The sequence below is a fragment of the Stegastes partitus genome, unplaced genomic scaffold, assembly GCF_000690725.1.
Source record: "Stegastes partitus isolate 25-593 unplaced genomic scaffold, Stegastes_partitus-1.0.2 Scaffold210, whole genome shotgun sequence".
Classification (NCBI taxonomy): domain Eukaryota; kingdom Metazoa; phylum Chordata; class Actinopteri; family Pomacentridae; genus Stegastes; species Stegastes partitus.
Genome location: NW_007577941.1, coordinates 552,330 through 575,903, shown reverse-complemented (window position 1 = coordinate 575,903; position 23,574 = coordinate 552,330). Strand labels below are relative to the sequence as shown.

The 23,574-nt window shown below is 43.2% G+C and overlaps 1 protein-coding gene across 13 annotated transcripts in view; it reads right to left on the bottom strand.

Annotated features, from left to right (window-relative positions):
- Positions 1-23,574, bottom strand: part of kiaa1217 (KIAA1217 ortholog) — a 117,879-nt gene that overhangs the window by 15,190 nt on the left and 79,115 nt on the right. For 10 of the 13 annotated variants that reach the window (XM_008280803.1, XM_008280814.1, XM_008280812.1 and 7 more), the window contains exons 3-8: positions 13,517-13,712; positions 9,541-9,739; positions 8,438-8,531; positions 3,300-4,192; positions 1,660-1,764; positions 1,083-1,132 (exon numbers count right to left, since the gene is read on the bottom strand). In XM_008280803.1, coding sequence (XP_008279025.1) covers positions 1,083-1,132; positions 1,660-1,764; positions 3,300-4,192; positions 8,438-8,531; positions 9,541-9,739; positions 13,517-13,712 — 1,537 coding nt within the window. Of the gene's footprint in view, positions 1-1,082; positions 1,133-1,659; positions 1,765-3,299; positions 4,193-8,437; positions 8,532-9,540; positions 9,740-13,516; positions 13,713-20,684; positions 20,848-23,574 lie in introns of those variants that run through there. The other 3 variants (XM_008280806.1, XM_008280805.1, XM_008280811.1) reach the window with 3 other exon arrangements.

Here is a 23,574-nt window from a genome sequence, read left to right as displayed (position 1 = left end):
TGAATTATTCACAGTAAAATAGTTTCTGAACAAATGTGATTTTGTTAAAACGAATTTTTCAACCTCGTGAACCCCACAAATAAAAATGCATTTACCTTCATTGTATTGGATTTGAGGCTTAAATCTCAAAAGCAAGTATCTAAAAACGAGCTGCATGGCTAGATACCACTAGAGGTAAGTGAGAACCAAACCTTTAACCTCAGAAATCAATGAAAGAAAGCACTGTTCCCGCCCCAGAGTTACACAGTAGTTTGGGGAATGCTCCGAGTGCACTCTAAGCTCTCTTGATGCAGACTAGGTGGCAGTAAAAGAAGAAACTTTTGTCTTTGTAATCCCAAAAATCCATTCACATCATCTCCCTTACAGCTGCCTGGACCTGAAGTACAGGTTACAATGTACACTGCTGATTGTGTTTTGGGCCTTGGGGAAAACGATGTCCATCAAAAGAAGTGCATGTTGTGTGGTGACAATGGGGAAGCATTTTCAGGTTGAGGGAAAAAAAAAAGTGCCACATGTCTCTTTGAGCAGTCAGGTGAGATCAAAGAACACACTATAACTTCTCTGATGTTTTGAAGATTTGCTCAAGCACAACATGACGAGTAAATCCCCCTGAAAGCTGCATACGAAACGTGTCATGAGACATGGGATTAACCTTCAAGACACATAAACGGCGTTGTGTTTTTGCGCTGCCACTGGTGAGGCTGCAGATCTTTTTTATCAGACCTCGATCTGGGTGCAGACCGCTGCGGCGCGGAGATTGAATCGCTGAATCATCTTGGCAGGCTTGAGAAGTAATAGCATCTTGTTTTAAGTAGTGCTTTGAGGGGTTTGTGTTAGCTCTGCTGGCTCTCCTCTCTTAACTCCTATTAAACTGGGGAAAGGATTGTGAGGAAATCTGAACCGATGACAAGCAAAAGAAGCCAGACTTTGTTTTTCCTCCCTCCAGCGCTGCTCATTGAAGACTCCTGACTGACACTGATGTGTGGGCTTGTCTGCACAAGACTTAATGGCATTAAAATGCTTTCTTTGGAAAAAAAAAAAGAGGAGAAGTTGAAATCGTACTGAGTAGCTGCCATACTAACCTGAGCTATGTGCACTGTGGGCTGGAGATGAGGTCTTCGGTGGTCTCTCGCTGCAGCCGGAGAGAAATCAATCAGATCAGGATTTTGATAAATACATCCATTATGGGGCACTTTAGATGCACAGGTTGGTATTAGTATGAGCAAACACGTTGCAACAAAGTATGATGGAAAAAAGACAAACCAGAGAGGTTAAAATGATGTTAATGATGTTAACAAGCTTCATCATCGTAGCACAGAAACATACAAAAATTCACTGCAGTCACAGACCTTTCAAACTAACTGTCAAGTAAACTTTACCACAAAAAGTCTTCACAGAGCAGATTGAAATGCAAAGAGTTGAAATGCAGCCAGATAAACCATACAAAGTGGCCATTTATCTAGACAGCAAATGACTTCTATATCAGATTCACAGTCAAACCTATTTCCTCTTCACCAGGCGCTATTTAACCTGAGTGTTTGATATGGCCATTATAGCAGGGCTACTTTATCTGTCCTGCTCTGACTGTATCACCAGGCCTTTTCATTTGGAACTCCATTCCCCCGTCGCCTCGCTCTGTCCTATGCTGTGATTGCTTACCTTAGAGGCTCCTTGGTGCCACTAGTGTTTGGGCCCTTTAAAAGTGCATGCTGAACAAGACCAGTCAAGCTGGCAATCTGTTGCTCCATAGCCTTCATTCGCTCTCTGCAGAAACATCAGAAAATTCTACTTTCAACACCGAAGCCTACTGGGTATCACAGCTGCCACTAGAGCTCAGAATTAGAACGCTGTTAACAGAATAATCAATTGTTTTTAATCACCAGACCATTAATCTTTTTGTCTTATTTTGTGGATGGATTACACAGTGGAGATTCTTTTTGCAATTATGTCCTGAGTAAATATCGACTCTGGTAACATAAAAACAGTAGTTTCTAAATTACAACAGCACTTGACTCAGTCTCTTTACACAAAGAAAAAGCTTGAGTCCAAATGGAATAAACAAGATGGGTGACTCCAGACGAGATAAAGGACCCTGAGGTTGACACCGGGGGTGCTCGAGTGATATTGTTTTTTAAATAAAACAAGAGTGACTCGCAAGTGGCCAAGAAGAGAGTGAAAGGACTATTTGAAAATTACACTGCCTAAAGAAAGCCTAAACACCAGAGGGGTGGACAGGGAACCTTACAATGAGATTGCTTGGTAAGCCTAAAGGTTGGAGAAGAGAGCAACTTTTGTTCTCAGCTGTCATCATTTATCTTGAGGAAGGATATGGGGCATGTTGAGGACACAGGGCGGACTGTGGTCTCAGCGCCGCCACACACAATAGGCAGACACAAGGTCTATGTGAACACAACAATGCCTGACTTCAGTGTCGAGCAGCATATTTCACATGAATACAGTCTATGACAGCTACAGAGCACTTAGTGGGACTGTGTTTATTTTGAAAGTTAAGTACAGTACTTTTCCTTTTCGAATTCCTCCACTCTTTTACAATATTCCCAGGGCATTTCTAATTGGGGTTTTTGGGCTTCCCAGGTGGTCCCGCCTGATCTGTTTGACTGATCTGGCCATTTCAAATACTTATTCAACCTGGTCAATATTTTCTTTGGTTTTCTTAGGTACACACATAGCCCCCTTAATCCCCTTTTGGTGAAGTCCCCTTGCCTGGCTAAGGGGTAAGCATCCCTCTCGCCCCCTTTCTATGTTTATGTGCTCTCAGTAAGAGTAGACAAACCTAAACCAGGTACCCAAACGTCTGCTGGATTATCCAAACTGAGCAGACTCCCCAGGATTGTTGTTGGAACACTGGTCACAGAGTAGCAGAAAAATATACAGTAAGTTAATGGAGCTTTCAGACACTATCCTGTTCATTGGTGGCACCCATGTCTGAGTCTACATGCTTTATGGTCATCAACACTGTTAGAATTGGAATAGAGACTGTGAAAACAATGGTCAGACAAGCAAGAGCTGGTTGTATACACAAACCAAACTGATGCATAATCATGTGCATTAGTCTGCTGTACTGCAGATCTGGAGACAGTGACAGGACAGGTTAAATTCTTGCTCACAGTCATGGATGATGAAACAGAGTCCGAACCAGGGACTGAAAATCAGCAGCTCATGGTTAGGGTGAAACTGGGATGCAGAGTTAGTCCATGCTCCCATGCAACGTCTTAATCCTAATTTTATCAATCCCACCAGCCCACTGTATGTAACATTTGGCCCCGCTGGGAACTTACCGCGTCTGATGTTCATTGGCAGGTGGGATGGGTCCCTGGATGTGACCCTGGAGGTCTGAAACCACAGGCGATCCCACGTTGTTACGGGGTTTAGTCCCCGTTACTTCCTCCTTCCTGAAGGACTGGCGCACTGGCGAGCTCCTCTCCATGGGAACACCATGAGGTGGAACGCCATGCGGTGGAACACCATGAGGTGGAACGCCATGAGGTGGAACACCATGAGGAGGAACGCCATGAGGAGGAACACCATGAGGAGGAACGCCATGAGGAGGCCCACTATGGATGTCAATCATCCGTACCTCAGTCATCCGGTGAGGGGATGGAGGAGGAGTCTTGGAACCCAGAGTGGGCAGCTGGCTGTTTCTGGACTTCTGCCTGTACAGCGAAGGGTGATCCATAGTGTCTGTGGGGCTGGGCCCACTGTAGGAGCCCGTGGAGCGAATGGAGGCACGATGAAATCCCCCCATGCCGTGTTCTGAACCGTCAAGCCCAGGATTGGGGTGTGGTCCGTGGCCTGCAGCCATGGTCATTCGTCCCTCTTGGAGCAAGTAAGGATCTGCATACAACCCCTCATTTCCCCGAGCTAGACTGTGGCTCTTCCCACCCATGTCCTCATCAGGCTTGACATCCCGTCTCTCCAGGATGGCGCTAGGACAGGGCGAGATGGAGCGGGCCGGAGGGTTGGCGTTTGACAGTCGGTCTCTTGGGATAGTGGCGTTCCCGGGTATAGATCCCTGCCGTGGGCCAAATGGGATTCTGGAGGGGGAGGGAGGCATGGAGTGGGGAGTCGGGGGTAGTGCTCCCTGCATGGGGTGGTGTGCTGGGGGACCCATTGGGGGATGTCTAAGAGGGTGCTGGCCATCACGGCTGGCGTGTGCCATCTCGTTGTGCATCTGGAAAAAAACACAAAAGCATCCAGTAAATTAATCTAGACTTATAAACAGAAAAAAATGCTTTTCTTTGTACACAAAGCGATGCCTAAAAATTCAAGACAACTGCTTCTCCTCAACGAGAAGTCCGGTCAGTAAACCACACAGCATACTTCTGTCCACTCGAGAGCTTCAGCTACTATTTATTTTGTGTATATCTTGTATTTCTGGACTGAAGTTGCCCTTGAAACAAAAACATCCATCTAACTCAGTTTACACTGTTGCCTTTCAAAGAAAACACAGTCAGCATTTTTTCCAGAAGCAGAGAATAAGTACTTGCAAGGCTACAAACACTGGATACACAGCATTACATTTTTAAAACCTGGATATTATACCCACAGGCTTCTATAAAACACTATTAGAATACATGAACACAAGATTCTTTCATTTCTTTTCTTACTTTTTCCACTTTAAACAAGCTCTCTCTGAGATAAGACTGCGGCTTTGCAAAGAAAAAGAGTTTTTATATGCACCCCCGGGGTTAGGTGGTAGTTGGTTAATTTGCAACAAGATCTGTCTACCATTGTCTGTTTAAACAGTCAGCTAATGCGGGCATCTGCGCTTTAGCCCAAGCACCTATAACGACGACTGAAGGCTAATGCACAACAACCTGACCTCAATTAACCAGAGTGGCTTCCCTGGTTAAGCAGAATATATGAACAATGAAACTGTAGGTGGTAAAACTAGAGTGAAAACAAGGAGGTGAACATCTTAGATAGATGGTGGGAGGAAAAGGATGTCGGGTTAATGTGGTGAGCCACATGCTGCTGTGTGTTCACCATGAACTGTTTTATCATGGTTGCCTTTATCTGATCTTCGTATTACTTCCTCTACATTTATTTTTATGGCTTACGTGAGGAATTACTGCGCACATTTTTAAAGAAGACATTAATTCTATTTTAATGAAGTCAATATGAAACAAAACCTAATTTGGAATCAAAGCAACAATTAAAGTTCAGATCAACTCAGAACCTACAAGCAGGAATATGCATAATGTGTCTTGCACTCTTTAATTAAGTTATTTTTTTCACAGAATAAAACACGTACTCGCAACTAAAATCTAGCACATAAACAGCGATATAACCCGTGGATGTGTGATAACGCCGCACTGGAAGTGTCAAACGCAGGGCAGAATCCAATCCATCTTTCTTGCTGTCTTACACTCTATTCCTGTCAAACAAACAAGCTATTGTTCCTTCAAGGTATGACTCATGGGTTACACCTAGAAGTCAAGACAAGTTAAAAAAAATCTCATGCAAAGTTGTTAAAAAAAAAAAAAAACTTCAGGTACAGTTTTTGACAGTGTGCTTTTTTAGCGTCGTCTTGATTTATTTTTTTCCCCCCTCCCCGGTGTCAGCGCAGATTATCACAGTGAATAGAACAACAAAGTGGGTGTGACACGTGCGTGCACGTGAGGAGGTGTGCGTTGTACGAACTGGAAAACAGCGATTGCTCAAAGTGTACTGTAACAAAGGGCTCAGGCTTGGCAGTGATAACAAAAGCATAAAAAAATAATAAAATAAATAAGAAAGAAACTTGTTAGCAGCGAAAGTTCACACAGCCTATAAATACGGCTGCAACACGCCTGACCAAGCAGTGAAAGACATAATAGAAAATCTGAAAAGCACAGAGCCACATCATCAAACCCTAATGACTCCCACTACTTAAGGTGCCTGCACATAAAAAGAATAGTTGCCCTTGTGAGGGGAATTTCTCTGGAGCACTAAATAACATCTCTGACTGCTTTTTCCAATTCCAGCACCTGCCATATAAGAACAGTTTGAGCCAAAAGGCATCACTTGTCAATCCCTAACAGATGTTGAACCTTTGGAACTAAAATATCGTAAAATATCCCTAAAATATACCCATTCTGTCTGTGCAACTCAATGCTTTGAGACAAAACAAAGGCGTAGCAGCTTGAAAAAACGCACACGAGCAGCCATGTGAGGCAACGTACGAGGCAGTAGTGGACTTATTTTTCCGCCGTGGTCTTAAGCTTCCAATAATAAGGGCTGCATATCTCGCTGGAGTGCACAAAAGTTGCCTCGATGTCTTGCCGTGGCAGAGATGGAGCGGGTTTGTAAACTGATTCACAAACTGCAGAGTCTCAGAATGAGCCAAGCTAAACAGATAAAGAGAAGCTGTGCTGCAATGTTCACGGAGAGGGGAGCAAACATTTAAAGAGCTGATTGGATTGCTGGATGTTTTACGCTGATGTGCGTATAATGGGGCTGGCGACGAAACAGATGGTTGCTAATTATGATAATTGTAACTAAAAACAAAAAGACAAATAGTTTTTAAGCAAATAGCAAAAATGAGGACGATCGCCTTGAGGAGAGCAGATCAGAGGCTAACTAATAAATGAAGCTCTGTTTACAAAATACCTCCTCCAGCTATGTGTACATAATATCACCTCTGACAGCCACTATTGACTATTCAATGAACACAAAGCACGCACAGCTTTGGGCACCGTCCAATGCATAAGTACAGATTAGTGCTTCAAAACATTTTCTGCTTCTTCATCAGACCCAAGTGCAGGAAATCACAGTCTGCAGCTTATCAACGTACTTATCAGTTACTGCCCACTTCTGTCCACCTTGTATCAATTACTGACAGACAGCAAAGCAGATTTTTATAACCAGGGACACCTCCATATAGGTTTTACTGGACCGAAAGCGGTGGATCCCACTTTGAACCAGATCTGAGGCCTGACATTTCTGCGAGATAAGAGGACACTCTATAGGCCGAACAGATGTGAAGTATCCCCCCATTGAAAAAGCTGTTTGAACAGGTGCTCATTAGGTTGTAGAGTTTTCCTTTGTGCAGCCAGCTTTCTGTTACATTATTAAAAGAGGTTGCCAAGAAAGAAAGAAAAAAAAGGATACAGGCTTGAAAAACCTATATTGTCTCAGGCTTTGAAAAGCAAACAAAATACACGAAATCTGCAGTGTGAATCTGCCAACAATAGAGACACTGCTTATAACAGGAGTCTACAATGTACGTGTTTGTGTCTGAATATTATTATATTTACCAGAAACCAACTGTTGGATCGCTTCTACAAATGTCATCTAACTAATTCCTCTCTGTAGCGTGTTTTCTCCACACCTCACAGCCACGTCCAAATCTCTGTGTCAATTACTGCTTGGTTAAACAGTGACAGAACTGTTCATGACAACAGTGTTCTTCTGCCTCTCTTACCTAATGCCAAGATTTCACAATGTTTGCACAGGAACCCATGCGAAGTCGCTTCGCGTCTCTCCGCTTAATGCATTTCAGCCCGCTGAGCACAAATTATCGTTTTCAAACCGGCAGATTCAGCAAATCCCAGATTTATTAAATAGGCAGTGCTGTAAAAGATTTAAGGAAAAAAGAAGTTGAGGGAAAAAACTGTTCTGCACAACTCTATTAATATTAAACTTCCCTGCTCTCAAACTATTTGCACACTTAAACTCCCCTTTTACTGTTTTACTCGTATCTGATTTTGCCATCGTTTTTTACAAGTCGTCTTTTGTTCACTTCCCTTTGAAGGAGCCAACTCAGCAGCACAGAATAAAAAGAGACTTCTGCAGCACCTCAAGTAATACCGCTGAACGGCATCGTCACATTTGCCTCGTCATTGTTTTAAACTTTATCAGTTTCCCTGTTCACTTCCGTGACACGCACAGTCCAGTTATGTGGCGATGGGATTATAAGTAAGGTTAATGTCAAATTTGCAGTATCACAATAGTGCCGCAATGCCAACTGTAAATCTGTGGCGGACAGAGAGGAGCAGCGAGGTCAGATGATGGGTCAGGCGGATTAGAGAGGCGGATTTGAGGATGAACATTCGAGGAAAGGGTTATTTGGGGTTTTAGTTTTGTTACATCAGCAGGAAACAAACACAGTAGAATCCGAACAAGGCGGAGAGATTAGAGCTGATATTGGAAGGGGGAGAATGAAAAAGAGAAACAGTCCTGAGAATTGAGTTCAATTGTCCCTTAAACAAGCTGCAGCAGAGCGTATAAGGGAGGCCCAGACGCAGGCCCCTGAGAGAACAATATCAGACCCCCTCTAAACAGATTAACAAGAGGCAGGGGGACATTCCTTCCCTTAACTGCAAACAGGATGTGAGGAGAAGAAGAAGAACCGGAGGCTATTCTGTCTGTGACAATCCGCTGCTATGAATGAGACTAGTTTCACTGCTGTGTTAAGCGAGGGTTAAATACTCACCCTGGCATCGCCGTTGGCAGGTCGGGGTCCATGGCTGAACGCCTGTGCTGGATCTTTGTGGTACACCTTCAGGCAGGAGTGGTCTGTGATGTTCCTGCAGGACAGAGAGGTGTGCTGTGGTAAGAGGGCAGCCCAGATATCACCGTCGGACCGCGGGCGATCCTGCCTCAGCCTGGCTCTCTCTAACCACCCTCCAAAGCGCACATGCCCTAACGGAGACTCGGGTAGTCCTGTTTTATGCGACATTTCCTCTAAATCTCAAAAGTCTGTCAAAACATCCACGAATACTGTGCTGAGAGGTGGCTCAGCCACACAAACGGACGGCGGATCTGCTTTTTCTTTTGCCGATCTCACCCTCTTGCTGAGGCGTTACAGTGTACCCTGGACAGCAGACCAACCTTAAACCATCACGAGACAATTTTTTACAGCCTTGATAAAGAATTAGTCACAAAGTGCACTTTGTACTTGAGCGGGAACTCTGTACACAATGAAGTAAAGTTTCTTACGTCTTCAAGAGCTGTGTTTTTTTTGTTTTTTTTTGCTTTGGAAAAAAACAACACTAGAATAAATGGCTGTATTCTGCCTCAGCACAAAGAATCTGCTGCACTATTGACAAGACATGCAGGTGAATACGAAACCAGGAAGGTGCAAGAAAGAAGAAAAATCTGAGCTAGTGTATGTCTTTCGTTCTTGTAAATGATGACGCACAACACAGTACACAATATTTTGGAGCATAGAAGTGTCTTAACAGTGCCTAAAGTTTTCAGACACAAACTTTCACAGGAGGAAAACTGGCAAGAAAGTCTCTTAAAAGTACTCCTCAGTTTGTTAAAGTACATCTGAGAGATTTTGTCGTAGGGCTGCATCTCCAAATTACTTTCTGTTAAACATGGAGGGAAAGGAAAGAGAGGAGGTTTCCTGGCCAGAGACATTTCCCGTTCGGGGAGACATAAGGACAGAAAGGGCTTGTGGAGGGAAGCAGGAAAGAACTAGTGAAAATATTCTGAACCTTGGATGTCCTGTTTCCAAAACACAACACATGCTGTTCGACACATATTCCCAATCAGTCTTTCTGTTTAAGATGCTCAAACTTATGTCTTTACCTGACGTCAGCGAGCTCGTAGTACATGTTCCTCATGTCGTCTTTGACGTAGACGGCAACGCTGGGCGACTCCAACATCTTCATGGTGAGCTGCTGCGGGAAGGCACTAACGAACAGAGCTCTGATTGTGTCGATGCTGGTGATCTCATTAGGCATGCGGATCTGTTTGGTCTCGTCCCCGTACTGCAGGTACAGTACACCTACAGAGAGGAGAAAGCAGGGCAACAGGGTGATTAGCCAGAAAGTAAACTCCTTTCAAATCTTTCCTATGACTAACACAAGCATGTGATTTCTGCAGCTTGCATGAGCAGTGATGCACCGTTCTGTTTCTCCCCCCCCCGGATTGTTAATCTCACTGTTTTTCAAATGCTGAAGAAGTAGTTCAGCCGAGCTTGCAGTGTTAATATGCTAATGCAGACACAATACTTCATGCAGCTCCTTGACGGTAAACCCCCGCCCCCCCCAAATTACTAACCAGCAGAAAGGCTTTTACGGTTAATCTGTTGCACAACAAGTATTGACTTAGCAACCTACATTAGCAAATGACTGCTCAATGAAAACTGGTCTGGATTTAGATCTTTGAATGTTAATCTATTTGGATTAATATCAGAATACAAGAAAACAATGCCAAACAAATCTGGCTAGACAACAGGCCATGTGTAATGCAGTATTGCAGTTTGGGTGAGCCTCAACCTACCTCCAACACTTGATTCTACTAAAAAGTGAAATTTACCTGCATAAGTTATGCCGTAGTTTCATGGCTGCTCAGTGTGTAGCTATTTATCAAGATTTAAATCTATACTGTGGCTATAGATTGTATACAAAACGTAGACATAGCCTAGAAAGTGAAGCCAATGTGCAAGTGACTTACACTTGCATTCTTTTGAATACCCAGCAGGGGGCGACTCCTCTGACTGTAAAAGGAAGTTTGATTCTATAGAAATCTATGAGAAAATAACTATTTCTTACTTGATTTATTGTCTCAGCAAACATTTTTCTAATAAGTTTATGTTCTTTATTGCTAGTTTTAAATCTTCCTCAATACAGAATGCTCTTCAATTAGTAAATTATGTTCCTATTTAGAATTAAGTCGTTAATAGTAACGCAAGGTACACTTTAGGGTATGGCTACCTTTGTGGTTGCTATAGTATGAGTGTGCATAGCATGTTCTCAAGTTCTCAGTCAGATCGACCCCCTAACTCATCACGTCCAGTTTCAAAAAACACAACATGAGGACGGTCAACTTCCAAACTCAAGGCTTCAGAGTGGTAATTCACAAATCAATGGGTGATGTGACTTCGACATTAAATCTTTTCCTGATGTGCCGTTTTGTACCGGACTCTAGCTGACATACACAGAACACATTCATCTTCTGATTAGGTTTGTGTTAAATTGTACACAACTGTGGCTCATGCAAGTTCCAATCACAATTTGTGAAGTAGGAAAACATTATTTTAGCTGTTTAAACGGACTTCAAATTGAATTCTTGCCTGAGTTGTGGCACAGATGGCATCAAAAATCAAACTGTGTCATAAAAAGCGTCCTTTAGTGTGTAGTTTTCTAGCAGATTTTCAGCTGCAGATTTGCAAAGACGTGTATATTTTGTTGCACCTGCAAATGTTACATGTTAGAAAACAGCTTGCTGTGCATTCAACTAAAAAAACGGACAAATTATTTGATATTAAAAAGTGATTTGGGGGAAGAAATTGCGGACAAAAGCAGGGCCATGTGCCGCTCAGGGTGGAACAGTACAAGTTGTGCATCAAAAAGACCAAACTTTGAACCTCTGAACCCTGGGTGTGGCATCTGTACTGTGCTTTAGAAAAACAGATGTCCTCTCCCACAAAATTTATGGACACGCCCACACAGCACTTGTATAAACAATGCCAGGAGGAAAAAAAACACATTTCTATTTCCAGTCTCTGATTCATTGCTTCAAACTGCATTATATAAGCAATCTGTAGCAACAATAGAACTTAATGAAATGATCAAAGCGGCTAAATCAGTTTGCGCCTGCTCATGTTTCATACAAATCATTCAGAATGTCACTTTTCATAAAGTGCAGAGACAAAAGACGCGACGTGATTCATTCTCATGTCACTTTTCGCATTTGTGCGCTGAAAATAGCTGCTTGCTTTAAGAAAAAAGGAAGGTATGGTTCTACTTGGTGTAAACCCCATAAAAGGACCTAGCCAGTAAAAGCTACCAGATGTTGGTGAAATATTATACAAGATCCTACATGCTCCACGAGACAGAGTGAGACAGAGAGAGGGCAAATCCAGGAAATAAAATTGCTGAGTCTATCCATTGCTCTTTCTGGTCTGTCTGGGTTCCTGTGTAGTAATAACTTAACAAAGTGCCCATTTGCAGAATAACTTCATCTTTCCCCCGAGAGCTGTTATGTTAACACTCGGCCAGTTTTCATCCAGATGTGAGCAACTAGAGCGAATGAGTTTGATGACAAAGCGCCATTGATTGGGCACGCGTTATGAACACCGTACTTCTTTAGCATTCACTTTATTTGCCGCAATTATATTGAATAGCTCAGCTATAACGAGGAATAGTGTTACATTCCTGAGCGTCTGGTTTCACCGAGAATTGGAAACAAATGGCCAGTGGGGTTTCTGACCAAATGGGCACAGCAGAGCAGAGAATTCCACATCTCTGCAGTGAAGCACAAAGGCTGAAACTAAACAGCTCTGAAAAATATCCTCCTGCGTCCGTTAATGTAAGTTTAAAGTTTAAAATACAAGAAAAAGGCAGCAACTTACTATATCACAGCCAGAAAATCAATGCTTTGAGATTCAGCATACTTGATGCCACGCTCTAGAACGAATCTGATACTCACATGAAGGGTTTTCCTGTTTTCAGCTGATGCCCTGGAAAAGACCACGCTGCAGCTCCTACAGATACTAGAAAGCCTCAAATGTCCGTTGGGACTAAGTGAAGCGTGTTCCTCTGTGTTTGTGTGTCTGAGACTGTGGGAGGGACACTGTCGTAAAGTGGTGCCCCCCTTTTTTCTTTTTCTTTTTTTCCCCCTCCTCCCCCTTCATCACACCATAACCCCCCACTGTCCTAACGCTTTGTCCTCATGTTTTTGAAGTTTTGAGAGAGCAAGTGATGGAGCATGTGTGTTCTTGTGCATGCATGTGTTGTGTAAAGGATTTTTGTTGTGTTGTTTCTGCATGGGTTTCGCTTTTCTGCTTCTCGAGCAAAAGCGCAGGGGCTACCGAAAAGTGTGTAAAACGACACCCTGCAGTTTCATTCATTTTCGCTTTTGGTCAAAAGGCACGCCACTCACATGCTTTCTTATTATCCAATAGCAGATGCCGTGCTGAGCTGTGAGCCATGCTTAAAGACCCATCCTCTTGAAAAACAACCGGCGCTGTACTTTGTTTGAGAGTTCTCAAACTCTTTGCATCACTCTCAGCCTAATACAGCAACCTAATTCTGCACAACTTTAGAGTCTTCCTGCATATGTATGCAAATGAAGCACCATGTGTGTTGATAAGACGACCCATTTCTAATCCTGTCAATAACACGATGGCGTACTGTGGATGCTCTGCCCTATCTTTCACTACAGAAGAAATGAATAATAATTAAAACAAAACTGTAAGCTGAGGTGGAGAGAGGATGGAAATAAGAGAGTAGAAGATAGATGGAGTTAAAGGAAAAGACCTTGACTGTGAATGTGAAACTATGAGATCATGGTGTGGTTAGAAGTTATACAGAGTTCTTGACTTTTATGCTAAAAGAGTCGTAACAAACATGACTAATGTCAGTTTGCTCATCTCTCAGCCTATTCAAAAAGTCAATCAAACATTTAAGATACACTTTTTGTTCAAAATAAATTCTAAATAGACCAGTTTGGTGGAAGAAACAGCATGACAAGACAGCTGACTGAAGTCAAGGTAAGGAGGGCTTTTTCCTCAACTAACTCAACTGCCATCAACCCAAAAACCGAACAAAAAGCGTACCTAGTGAGCGGTCCTTTGTCTGGTTGGTTGATCGCACCACAGGCAGGCTGGCACGAACCCGACTGCCGCGGGTGAAGGTTGTGGGTGCATCAGCCTCAGACATGGCGTCCAGCGATTCCAGGGAGGCCAGGGATAGGTGGTCGACCTGGTCGCCGACACTGGGCTGGGGGCTGGGGCCGTGCTTTGGGCTTCTGCTCTGGAGTGGGAGGCACATGGGAAACAAAACCGTGAGGGTGAGACCACGGAGATGTCGCACACAAGACCATGCATGAGTTTTACAATCTCAAAAGTGACAGCAAAATTCTCTGATTGTTACAGTTAACACACCCTTGAAGATAGAATGCAAACGGCAAGCTGGAAAATAACACTTTATCTGCCAAGTGTGTTAAGAGTTGCGCCCTCTTTGACAAGCAGGGACAAAGAACCTTTGATGTTTACTATGACTAAAAACATTGCCTTCATGCAAATGTGCAAACAAGTGTCATTACTGTATGTCACTATTACATGCCCACACAAACACACCGTTGCACCACCAGTTATCAATTTGAACTTTCTACTCGTACAATTTCATTTCACCTTCATGATAGTACGGTTAGTAAAGATACTAGCAGAGACGCACTGAAAGGGATCAAACAAACTCCTACAATGTGAGTCCAGTGGATAAAATTCCTCCCAACCACTGATTAAGGATCAGGAATTGTGTCATCACAACTTTAAGATCAGTCCTGCACTCTGTAATCAGAGCCGCATGACGTGGCATCCTCGAGCCACAGCTACAATAAGACGATGTGTGACATGACTACAGAGCCCATTGAGCTATTGTGCGGCGCTGTAAGGTGATCTGCACCACAGGGACGAGATAGGACTGACACCGAGGGGTCAGTGAACACTGGGCTCTTTATGAAATGCTTGTCTTCCCTGTCAGCTGCGGAGCTAATGTAGCGGGAGACACAAGGCCGGGTTCTTCAGGTTATCTTCAACCCACCTGCAAGCACATGCAGCAGTTCGCTCGCGCTCATACATGTACAGACAAATAAAGAATTTAAGCGTTTTATATTAAGTGCAGTTGACATTTGTGGGTGCTTTCGGGGCAAGAACTGGTTCATCCAGCCGAGGCGGGCTGGCAAGCACAGACAGGGCGGACGCCGAGAGACACGGAAGAGTTGGGAACATGGTCGCATGGTCGCACAGCAGATGTTAGTGAAGGTGCCACACACAATGACACACACACACACACACACACAGGATGCAGATAAGATAAAAGAGCGACTAACTCTGTGGGGCAATTGGATTTTCATCAAATACCTCTGAATGTCAAGCTCAGAGTGAAGGGAGGAGAGCATGCCCTGTAAAGACTGATGGGAGAAAAGAGAAAAAGCAAATGGCTAGGAAATGCCAGTGGGAGGCTGAGATGGAAAAAGAGATGGTCATCAAACAAAACAGAAGAACCATGGAAACAAATCAACATCAAAAGCAGGGCAAAGAAAAGAAGAAAGGAGCTGAAAGGAGAACCTAGATGCAGAGGTATCTCCAACACGATCTAACAGTATTTACTTTCAAAGCACCTTTCATAAGCTCATGTGAGTTGCATGGAAACCCTTAACAGGTTCTACTATTACATCAAATGCTGCCAATTTTTGCAATGCAAGATTCTTGTTTAATAAAAGAACATTTCAATTTATCACATCCCCCCGTGCGATAATTGCTGAATCAGTGCGCGAGCGTTTCTCTGGTGCACCTTCACGGCGAACCAGGCGAAACTGCTGAGCCATCACTCATCTTCTGTTAATTCCATTAAAATACGCTTAGGTTTGCAGCGCTCAGGGATTAAAAATAATGAATAAGAATGTGCCCTCGCGTTGTGAATACATGATGATAGTCACCTTTTAAAACAAGAGAGGTCACATGGAGTTGACATGCCACCTGAAACCAGACATGTGTTGGGAACTTAATCTGAACACTGAATGATTTATGAGCTCATTCAGTGATGGTGGGTTCAAGCAGCCCTCCCACACCGCTCTTCTATCTTCTCGTGTGCTCCTGTGCTACCCTTGCGAGTGTTGAATCATAGTGGCGTCTTCCATCACCTGTAGGTAGCAATTATGTCAGAACGGTCTTGGCAGCGTAATCCGATATTTTCTGGGACACCAAAGTGGAAGAAAAAGAAACCCGCATTCAAAGTTTAACTGGTTTAGACGTTTACTTAACTATCACATTTCTGAGTGTAAAGCAGGGATGCACTATATTGGATTTCTGCCAGCTTCATCGATTTTGGCTCAATAATGGCCAGTGCCGACACTGATAAGTGCACATATTGCTTCCGCCTAATTGCAGAGAACATCAAGTTTCTCCTGTAGCGGAATTAACTTTATTATTATTCCCACTCTTGGCCCTTTGAGACATGCACATATGAAACACATTGCTTTTCAAATGTACAAATATTAACTTGGCAAAATGTAAAATATACCATATTTAATTTGATGAAAGATTACAAAGACAATTGTAAACTTCATCCTACTTTAAGAGGCTTTGATGATGCTCTTTCTTAGACAGTCAACGCCACAGCAAATTGGACCTATTTCACAAAATGCCAAACAAGTAAATAAATGCAATCATGTGGCGCCCTTGTGGGGACTGGCTATTATTCATATTTTTTGCCTGTCAATGTTCATTTTGGACAGATATTTCAATTTAGAGCTTTTACCGAGTGATTCTAATGATGCCGATATCATTGTGCATCCCTGGAACTTTGTGAGAAAAAGCTTCATGTGAAGGTAAAAAATGCTATGTCAGCAGATATCAGATAACATATAGCTGATGTAAAGGGTATAGCCGTATAACATATTAAAAAAAAAAAAACTTGAATTACTCATTTTGTTCTTTTTTTTTTTTTTGGCTGGAATCATTACATCATTAAAACAGCTCCATAAAATAATTCTCTGACTTCTCTAAGCACTCCTGTCAGATTGGATAAAGTCTTCCATATTAAAATGGAGTGGAGCAGAGGAGAAATGGGAACATTATGAAAAATACTCTTACTGTCTTGCAGAGAGTTAAAAGAGAAGATTGACACCACATTCATACTGAAAGAGTCATTATATATGTTCCTCGTGCTTTAAAAGTCTTTATGCTAAGCTAAGCTAAGCTCCTCCTAGTTCCAGCAGCTCAAGCTTTTTAATTTGCTAACATGTCCATATGGTGATTGTAATAAGCTAAAAGACATAAGAAATTAAAAACAAAAACAAAAACAATAGACGCTGTGTCTGAGCATTTCCATCTTATAACTGCAGCATACTGGTGATTCTGTCTAAAACACAGGTTCAGACTTCTGGGATGTCATATTTAAGGAGCCAGTCCCGTTAACCTGCGGTTTGGGGTTTTCCGTATAAATCTTCTTCTTCACATTCAGTTTCCAATCCAGACTTGTATGGCTGAGTTAGTCCATTGTTGGAACGTGACATTATGTGCCATGGTTTTATTGTGTTTGAGCAGAGTCCTGGGTGAGCTGGTGTGCTTGAGCTACAGTAACCTATTTTACGCATCCGTACATTCTGAAGGACGCAACGGTTTTTGAGGGAAAATTAAGCCATTTTAATGCAAAAATGTGTTATTTTCATGGAAAAAAAAGTGTAAAAATATGTATTTTGGACAGACTGAAATTAGTTTTTAGGGTTTAAATTAACAACTGGAGAGAAAATTTGATGAAAGGTGTACTGAGCATAGGAAAACTATATGTGTAAGTGCCAGAAAAACAAAATTGCAAATCCTGACAATGCAACTTTGACATTTCTGGTTGTGATCATAGGATCAAACTTTGGTGTCAGAATAAGTCAGTAGCGTCACATTTCAGTAGAAAAAAATATTTCAAATCTGCTTTTTTTTGTTTATGTTCCCTGTGTTTTAGTCTGATTCATTTATTTTATGGATTCAGTGATTAATTGAATAGAAAGATTGTGATATCTCTTTGTTTTCAAAATTCTAGTCTTACTTTTAAGTAGGCTATTTAAAACTGTTACTTTCCACTTCTTCTAAACTTCAGGAAAATGCTACAAGGGACGCAGTTGAATTGCATGGGGAGAAGAAAGATAGTTAAAGCAGAAAGAGTCAAATATAAAGCAGGAGGAAATTGCAAATGAGACCTTCTAGCTCCCTGTGGAACGGGGTAATTAAGTTAAAGCACTCCACACCAGTCCACATCTGACAAATGAGGTGTCCCCTTCAAAGGTCAACAGTTTAGTTCAGATGAACTTGTCCGTCTCCCTCACTCTTTCTGCCGCACGCATGCATAGATCATCAGTTTGACAGCGGCTACGTATAATACAGCCAAAGAGACTTAGGTCTTAAGACGCTAACCGCTTCCTGGTTGGAGGTCCAGATGTGAAAGCCACAGGTCAACCGCTGATTAGCACCGTAAAACCTGCTCCAACCCGCTCACACCTACAGTACATTCCACACCAGCGATTTCCCTCAGTCGAAACCGTGCAGCCTGTGATTCTGCTTTTTCAGCAGCGGCTCCCTCTGTACACCACATTGGCTCTGACAGCTATGATGAATGTGAAACTGAGACACCGACATTAGCTTATATACAGGAATATGACAAGTTATAAAGTCATCAAAAGAGCCCCTTGGGAAGGAATGTGTCTCGAAAATAAAGCTCAAATATGTCAGAGGAATCAGAAAATGTCTGCTTCGATGATGTCGGGTTGTCTGAGGATCCGCTGCAGCCGACGTCAGCGGGTTGTTAATATAAGACCCGTGTCAAACAGGGGTGCGTTAGAGCAGATGTGGAAACAAATCAGTGGAATTCGCCTCTAAATCTAAATGTTGTGTTGCCAAACCTTCACCTCAGGCCTTCAGACCTTTATGCTCGCAAATTGTCTTGAACAATTTAACCTTTATATTAAATGCATGTCGAGAAAAATACATCGTGAGCATGCAGAAGGCGAATGCTCAGGGAGAAAAGAAAGTTAAAAGTAGTTCAAACGTGCTCTGGCTGTCCATGTGTGTGTTTGAGAGAAAGAGGGATACAAAGAGAGACGGAGTGCGTGCATGAGTGACTCAGGCTATTGTTCCAGAAAATCTGACCCGAACCCAGGACATCCTGCAAACATTTATGCAACAGTGGTTTTGACAAACACTACGCTGTCACCACAAAGAAAGCTCAGGTCCGTGTGTGTGTGTCTGCGTTACCAGAATATATGTCGCATTCAAACTGCCTCACATGTGATACACTGCACTCTTCCCTGTCATGGGCAAGCGTGTACAGTATGGCTGCTTTTTTCAACCTGTCACCTGTCTTGATTGTTACAAAGCCACTTTTCGAACCGAAGGGACAATGTTACGTGATTTCACAAAGCACAGTAGATTATGTTATATCATGCGGCCCCCGTCTTAGCTCCTGACAGGCTGACACGCGGAGCCGAGCTGGGGCGATTAAAGTAAATTACGATTGTTAAGAATAATGGCAGCCCCCATCAGGAGCCCGCTGTGTCACTCATGGAGATTTAAGTACAGACATAGCCTCAAAAGCTGCCAGATAGTCATGCACCACACCTGCTGCCAGTCGACACAAAGCACACTGATTGGTGCCTACTTTCTTATATAATCAATATAGCCGGTGTGATAATAGCTTTCTCTTAACCCGGCCGAGTTTCACCTGAAGAAGGAGAGCATTTGTCTGATTTCTCTGTCGTCATCTTGATCTCTTTTCAATTTGGGCTTTGAGATCTGTGACAAACGATTCACCAAGAGCCACCTAAAGAAGCCGAAGAGAGGTCGTGCGCGGATGTGTTTCTTACATCTACCACCGAGGTCCGACTACAATAGCGTGCATTCACATATCACGTCCTGTGTACACAGAAAGGGTGAACACACACACACTTAACCGGAGGAACAGGTTTCATTCACTCTTTCTATATTGTCTTTCCAGACGTGAAAGAATGTAAACATGCGAGTGGAGGAGGAAGCTTGTGTGCCTTGAAAACACCAACTCCGCCGTCGCGAGCACGGCTTTCCACTTAAGATGCTAATTTGACTCGAGCTCTGGGGAGCGGAAATAGAGCTAACTGTAATTACCTGGCCTGATCTGCATGGCAAACACATAAACAGAAGACGGTGGCTCTGCAGACTGTTAACCCCTTACTCAACTTGTCTCGCTCTGACATGCTATTCCACTTAAGGCACCGAGTCCTGCAAAGTTAATGAGATAACAGTCAGATTTGAGCAAAATGCTTTTTTTGTGTTTCCAGAGCAAGACGTTAAATCAAATCTGTGCTTTCTTCCGCTTTATAAATGTATTTATCTGTTCCGCAGTGGCAGAAGTTCAACAAAGCAGGTGCAATGCCGCTACAGTTGATTGAAAACACACACGTGAGAATGTAAAACCAGGCGCCGCTGCCGTTCTACACAACTCTGAAGCATAAAGCCCCTGTCAATCAGCCAGTCGCTGCTCCGTCTGTATGCTGTCTGTGGACACACCATCATCCTTTGTCTTCCATTGCCTAAATGACATTATACCAAAATCCCTCAGTCATCCATTCCCATTCATTGCCACCACATCCCTCTCTCGCTCCCTCCTCTGATGCATTCCACCTCTAATCCTGCCATCAAAATCCCCAGATGACCTTTCGGAGAGTTGAGTTCGTTTGGTTAATTGGTGCGTTCATTTAGATGACTTTATGCCATCCAGGTGCAGACTTTGGGGCAGTTCAAGACCTGCTGTTTGCAAGTTGATCATCAAAATGCCATAAATTTGTATGCAAAACGCAGCATTATTCAGTAATAAAATATCCCATTGTCTAGTATCACATAATCAGGCAGATAATTCCCGACTGCAAATGAAGTACATAATCACAACAGAAACACAACAGTGCGTCTGTTGACCCAATGCAGAAAGGAGGCAAGATGACTATCTTATACCACTTGTGACATTTTCAACAAACTGAGCAACACGGCCCAGCAGATTTTTATCCACTCGCACATGCATGAGTTAGTCGGCGTTATCACTGGCAGACATCATCGCCTCTTCCGAATGGACACAACTCAACTTTGCGTAAGCAGGAAGCAGAGAATGCTGTCCTCATCCGGTTTCAGGTATAATCTAACTTAAAAAACAATGTAAGCAACAAGCGTGTTGTAGATAATTTTAAACAGCATAAACAGTATTTACCATGCTTGAAAAGTAGCAATCCTCCTCCAGCAGCAACTTCCATGTGGAAACTCCCTGGTCTAAAGGGGAAGCAGGGTCTCTTCCTCCAGTGTTATTTCAGCCCTTGAAGCTCTGGCTCTGTACGGCTGCCCTGTCCTGCTCCCCTGTCCTCTCTTCTCAGCTCTACATCACAGCGGATGCCCTCCAGCCCACCCTCCCGCCATCCAACGCACACACCACCCCCACGTCCCTAACGATCCAGCAGTACAATACAAACACACACAGTCCACACCAGGCGGTCAGCAGGGGGGGGGGAAGTCATTGTTCTCTATGTGTGCTTTTTTTTTTTCTTACATGTGTGCACCATTGTGTGAGATTGGAGATTGAGGGGCATCGGCACGAATCACAAAATGTTTCTTACTTCCAGGTCATTCCTGCAGGCCGCGAGTAGAAAAACTGGCCCTTGCGACAGCTTTAAAGTTTCAGAGCTAAAAAAAAAAAAAACAGCGTTTTATCTTAAAACGACAGCTTCAGCACTAATCCCCATGTCCAATCTCAGCTTCCATCTCATTGCCTCGAGGCTATGACTGAAGACAGAGAGATGACACTTGTGTCCCTAAGGAGATAAGACCTCTCTCTATCCTCAAGGATCCTGAGAGCCGGTACAAGAAATAGTCAGGAAAGCCCTTGTCCAGCAGCTGATACAGGAACGCATGATCGTCACTGTGAAACGTTTTTAGGAGAAACTTTTTAGGTATGTTGGGATCATTAAAAGAACAATTTGTATGGCTTAATAATTTTACGACAAGAAGCCGTGTTGCGGTTTCAACCCTGCACTCGAGCCAAAGTGTTGCATAACAGAACAGGTCCAGACTCACACTAAGTCTGACAGATCATGTACCATCCTTGCATGCAATGATTTGCACACATCTACAAATGTACACACATAAAGTCCCATTCTCAGCAGCTCTCTCAGCAGCTCCCTTAACAAACAAACACAAACTATTTGCTGACGGGGTTGCAGAGGCGCGATCTGTCCGGGCTTGCTCTTTAATATCCCTTTATCAACAACGAGACATATTTCATAGTTCTGAGTACTTGGATGATCCCAGAATAGCACAATGAATGTTTGATTAACTCACACGCACAGAGGATCCCTTCACAGTGAAATGCAAAGTGGACAGGGCCGTGCTCACATTTCAGGTCGCCCATTTATTCAACACGTCTTCACATGAACCTGGGCTGTCTCCAGAGAGCGTCTCTCTCTCTCTCTCGCTCTCTCTCTGGTGGTAAAATAAAGGACCTTCCATGTCTAATTTAAGCCTCCCTGCATGTACATCTGAGCATGAGTGGATGTGTGTGTGGCTCTGAGCCTGTGGTCACCGGACAAAGAAGGCTTTCTTCTCTTCAGAGGGATCAGAGTCATGTATCCTCTACATGATGTTACTCACACATAAACCGATCAGCCACAACATTAAAACCACTGACAGGTGAAGGGAGTAACATTGATATTCTTGTTACGATCCAATGTTCTGCTGGAAAAATTGGGTCCTGGCATTCAAGTGGATATTACTTTGACAGGTACAATCCGCTTAAGCATTGCTGCAGATCAAGCACTCACCCCATTTGCAACAGCGCTGCCTGACACACTTCAAAAACTGCTTGAGGAACACGACCAAGAGCCCAAAGAGTTGCGCAAACTCCTAAAATCCAATGAAGCATCCATGAGATGTTCCAAAACAAGCCTGATCTAAGGAAGGCCTCACCCTGAAACCCTCAGGACCTAGAAGATCCACTGCCGATGTCCCGGTGCCAGGACACCCCCAGAAGTCCAGACAGATTGTAATAGTTTTGGTGGCACAAAGGGGGCTTACATAATATCAGGCAGGTGGCTTTAATGTTATGGCTGATCAGGGAGCATATTTCTAGTTCTGCCAAAGCTACACCTCAGCTATTCGTTTACCGTGAACAGGTAATCTTTTCTGGTTCGAAGTCACAGTATTTTGTCAAGTGCCAAGTCTCCTTTTCGTCCCATGAAGCCAGCCCCGATAATGGCTTTGCTATTCATGCCTAATTAACAAGTCACCGTAGACCACACAGCTCCTCCACTGAGCCTAAGATTTATTACACCCTCTCTCCCTGAGGAGAGTTTCTCACTGTGTCTGCACGTGTTACCGAAAAAAAAAAAAAAAAATCAGATAGCAATAAGCTGAAGGTTTTATTAAGCCTGACAGAAATACAGTACATCCAGTGTTTCTGTATTTCCTGAATAAATGATCCATGTTGTTTTTTTTTTTCTCCTCATGCTGACTGGCGGTAACGTACAAGCATCCAGTACCCACTTCTGACTCCAGTGACTTATTCTTGACCTCTAACAGAGACAATATGCACACATAAACAGACACACACAAGTTGTGACCTCTCAGCTCGAGATGATTCAGTCAACCATATGCAATAAAACTCCCACTGTCAATAAACAACAGCAGCCATTGAGGCTCAAGGTGCTAAATCACCACCACGTTTTCCCCGGCACCGAGCTCCGGGCTCGTGACTGACTTGTTTTGTAAGCTACCATGTTAACACTGCGATGTGTTAAACCACCAACTAAACAGAACATACTGTAGCGCGGCTGTGCGAACACTTGTATACGTAAAACATAAGTCATAGTTGAGAGGTGCTATGCCAACTGTAGCACATATACTCCCCTTCTGTCAAACCACATAATTTATTACTGATTGCATTAGCCGCTGTATTCTCGCCTTCCATAAACAATTCCTCATATTCCAGGTGTTCTCTATCATGCGTGTCATCTTGTTTCGACAAGAAGAAACTGTGTTCTCATTCTACTGATGGAGCAGTTATCTTACACATTTACAAAAGCAACTTTTGTACCTCAGAGGAATGTAGTTGC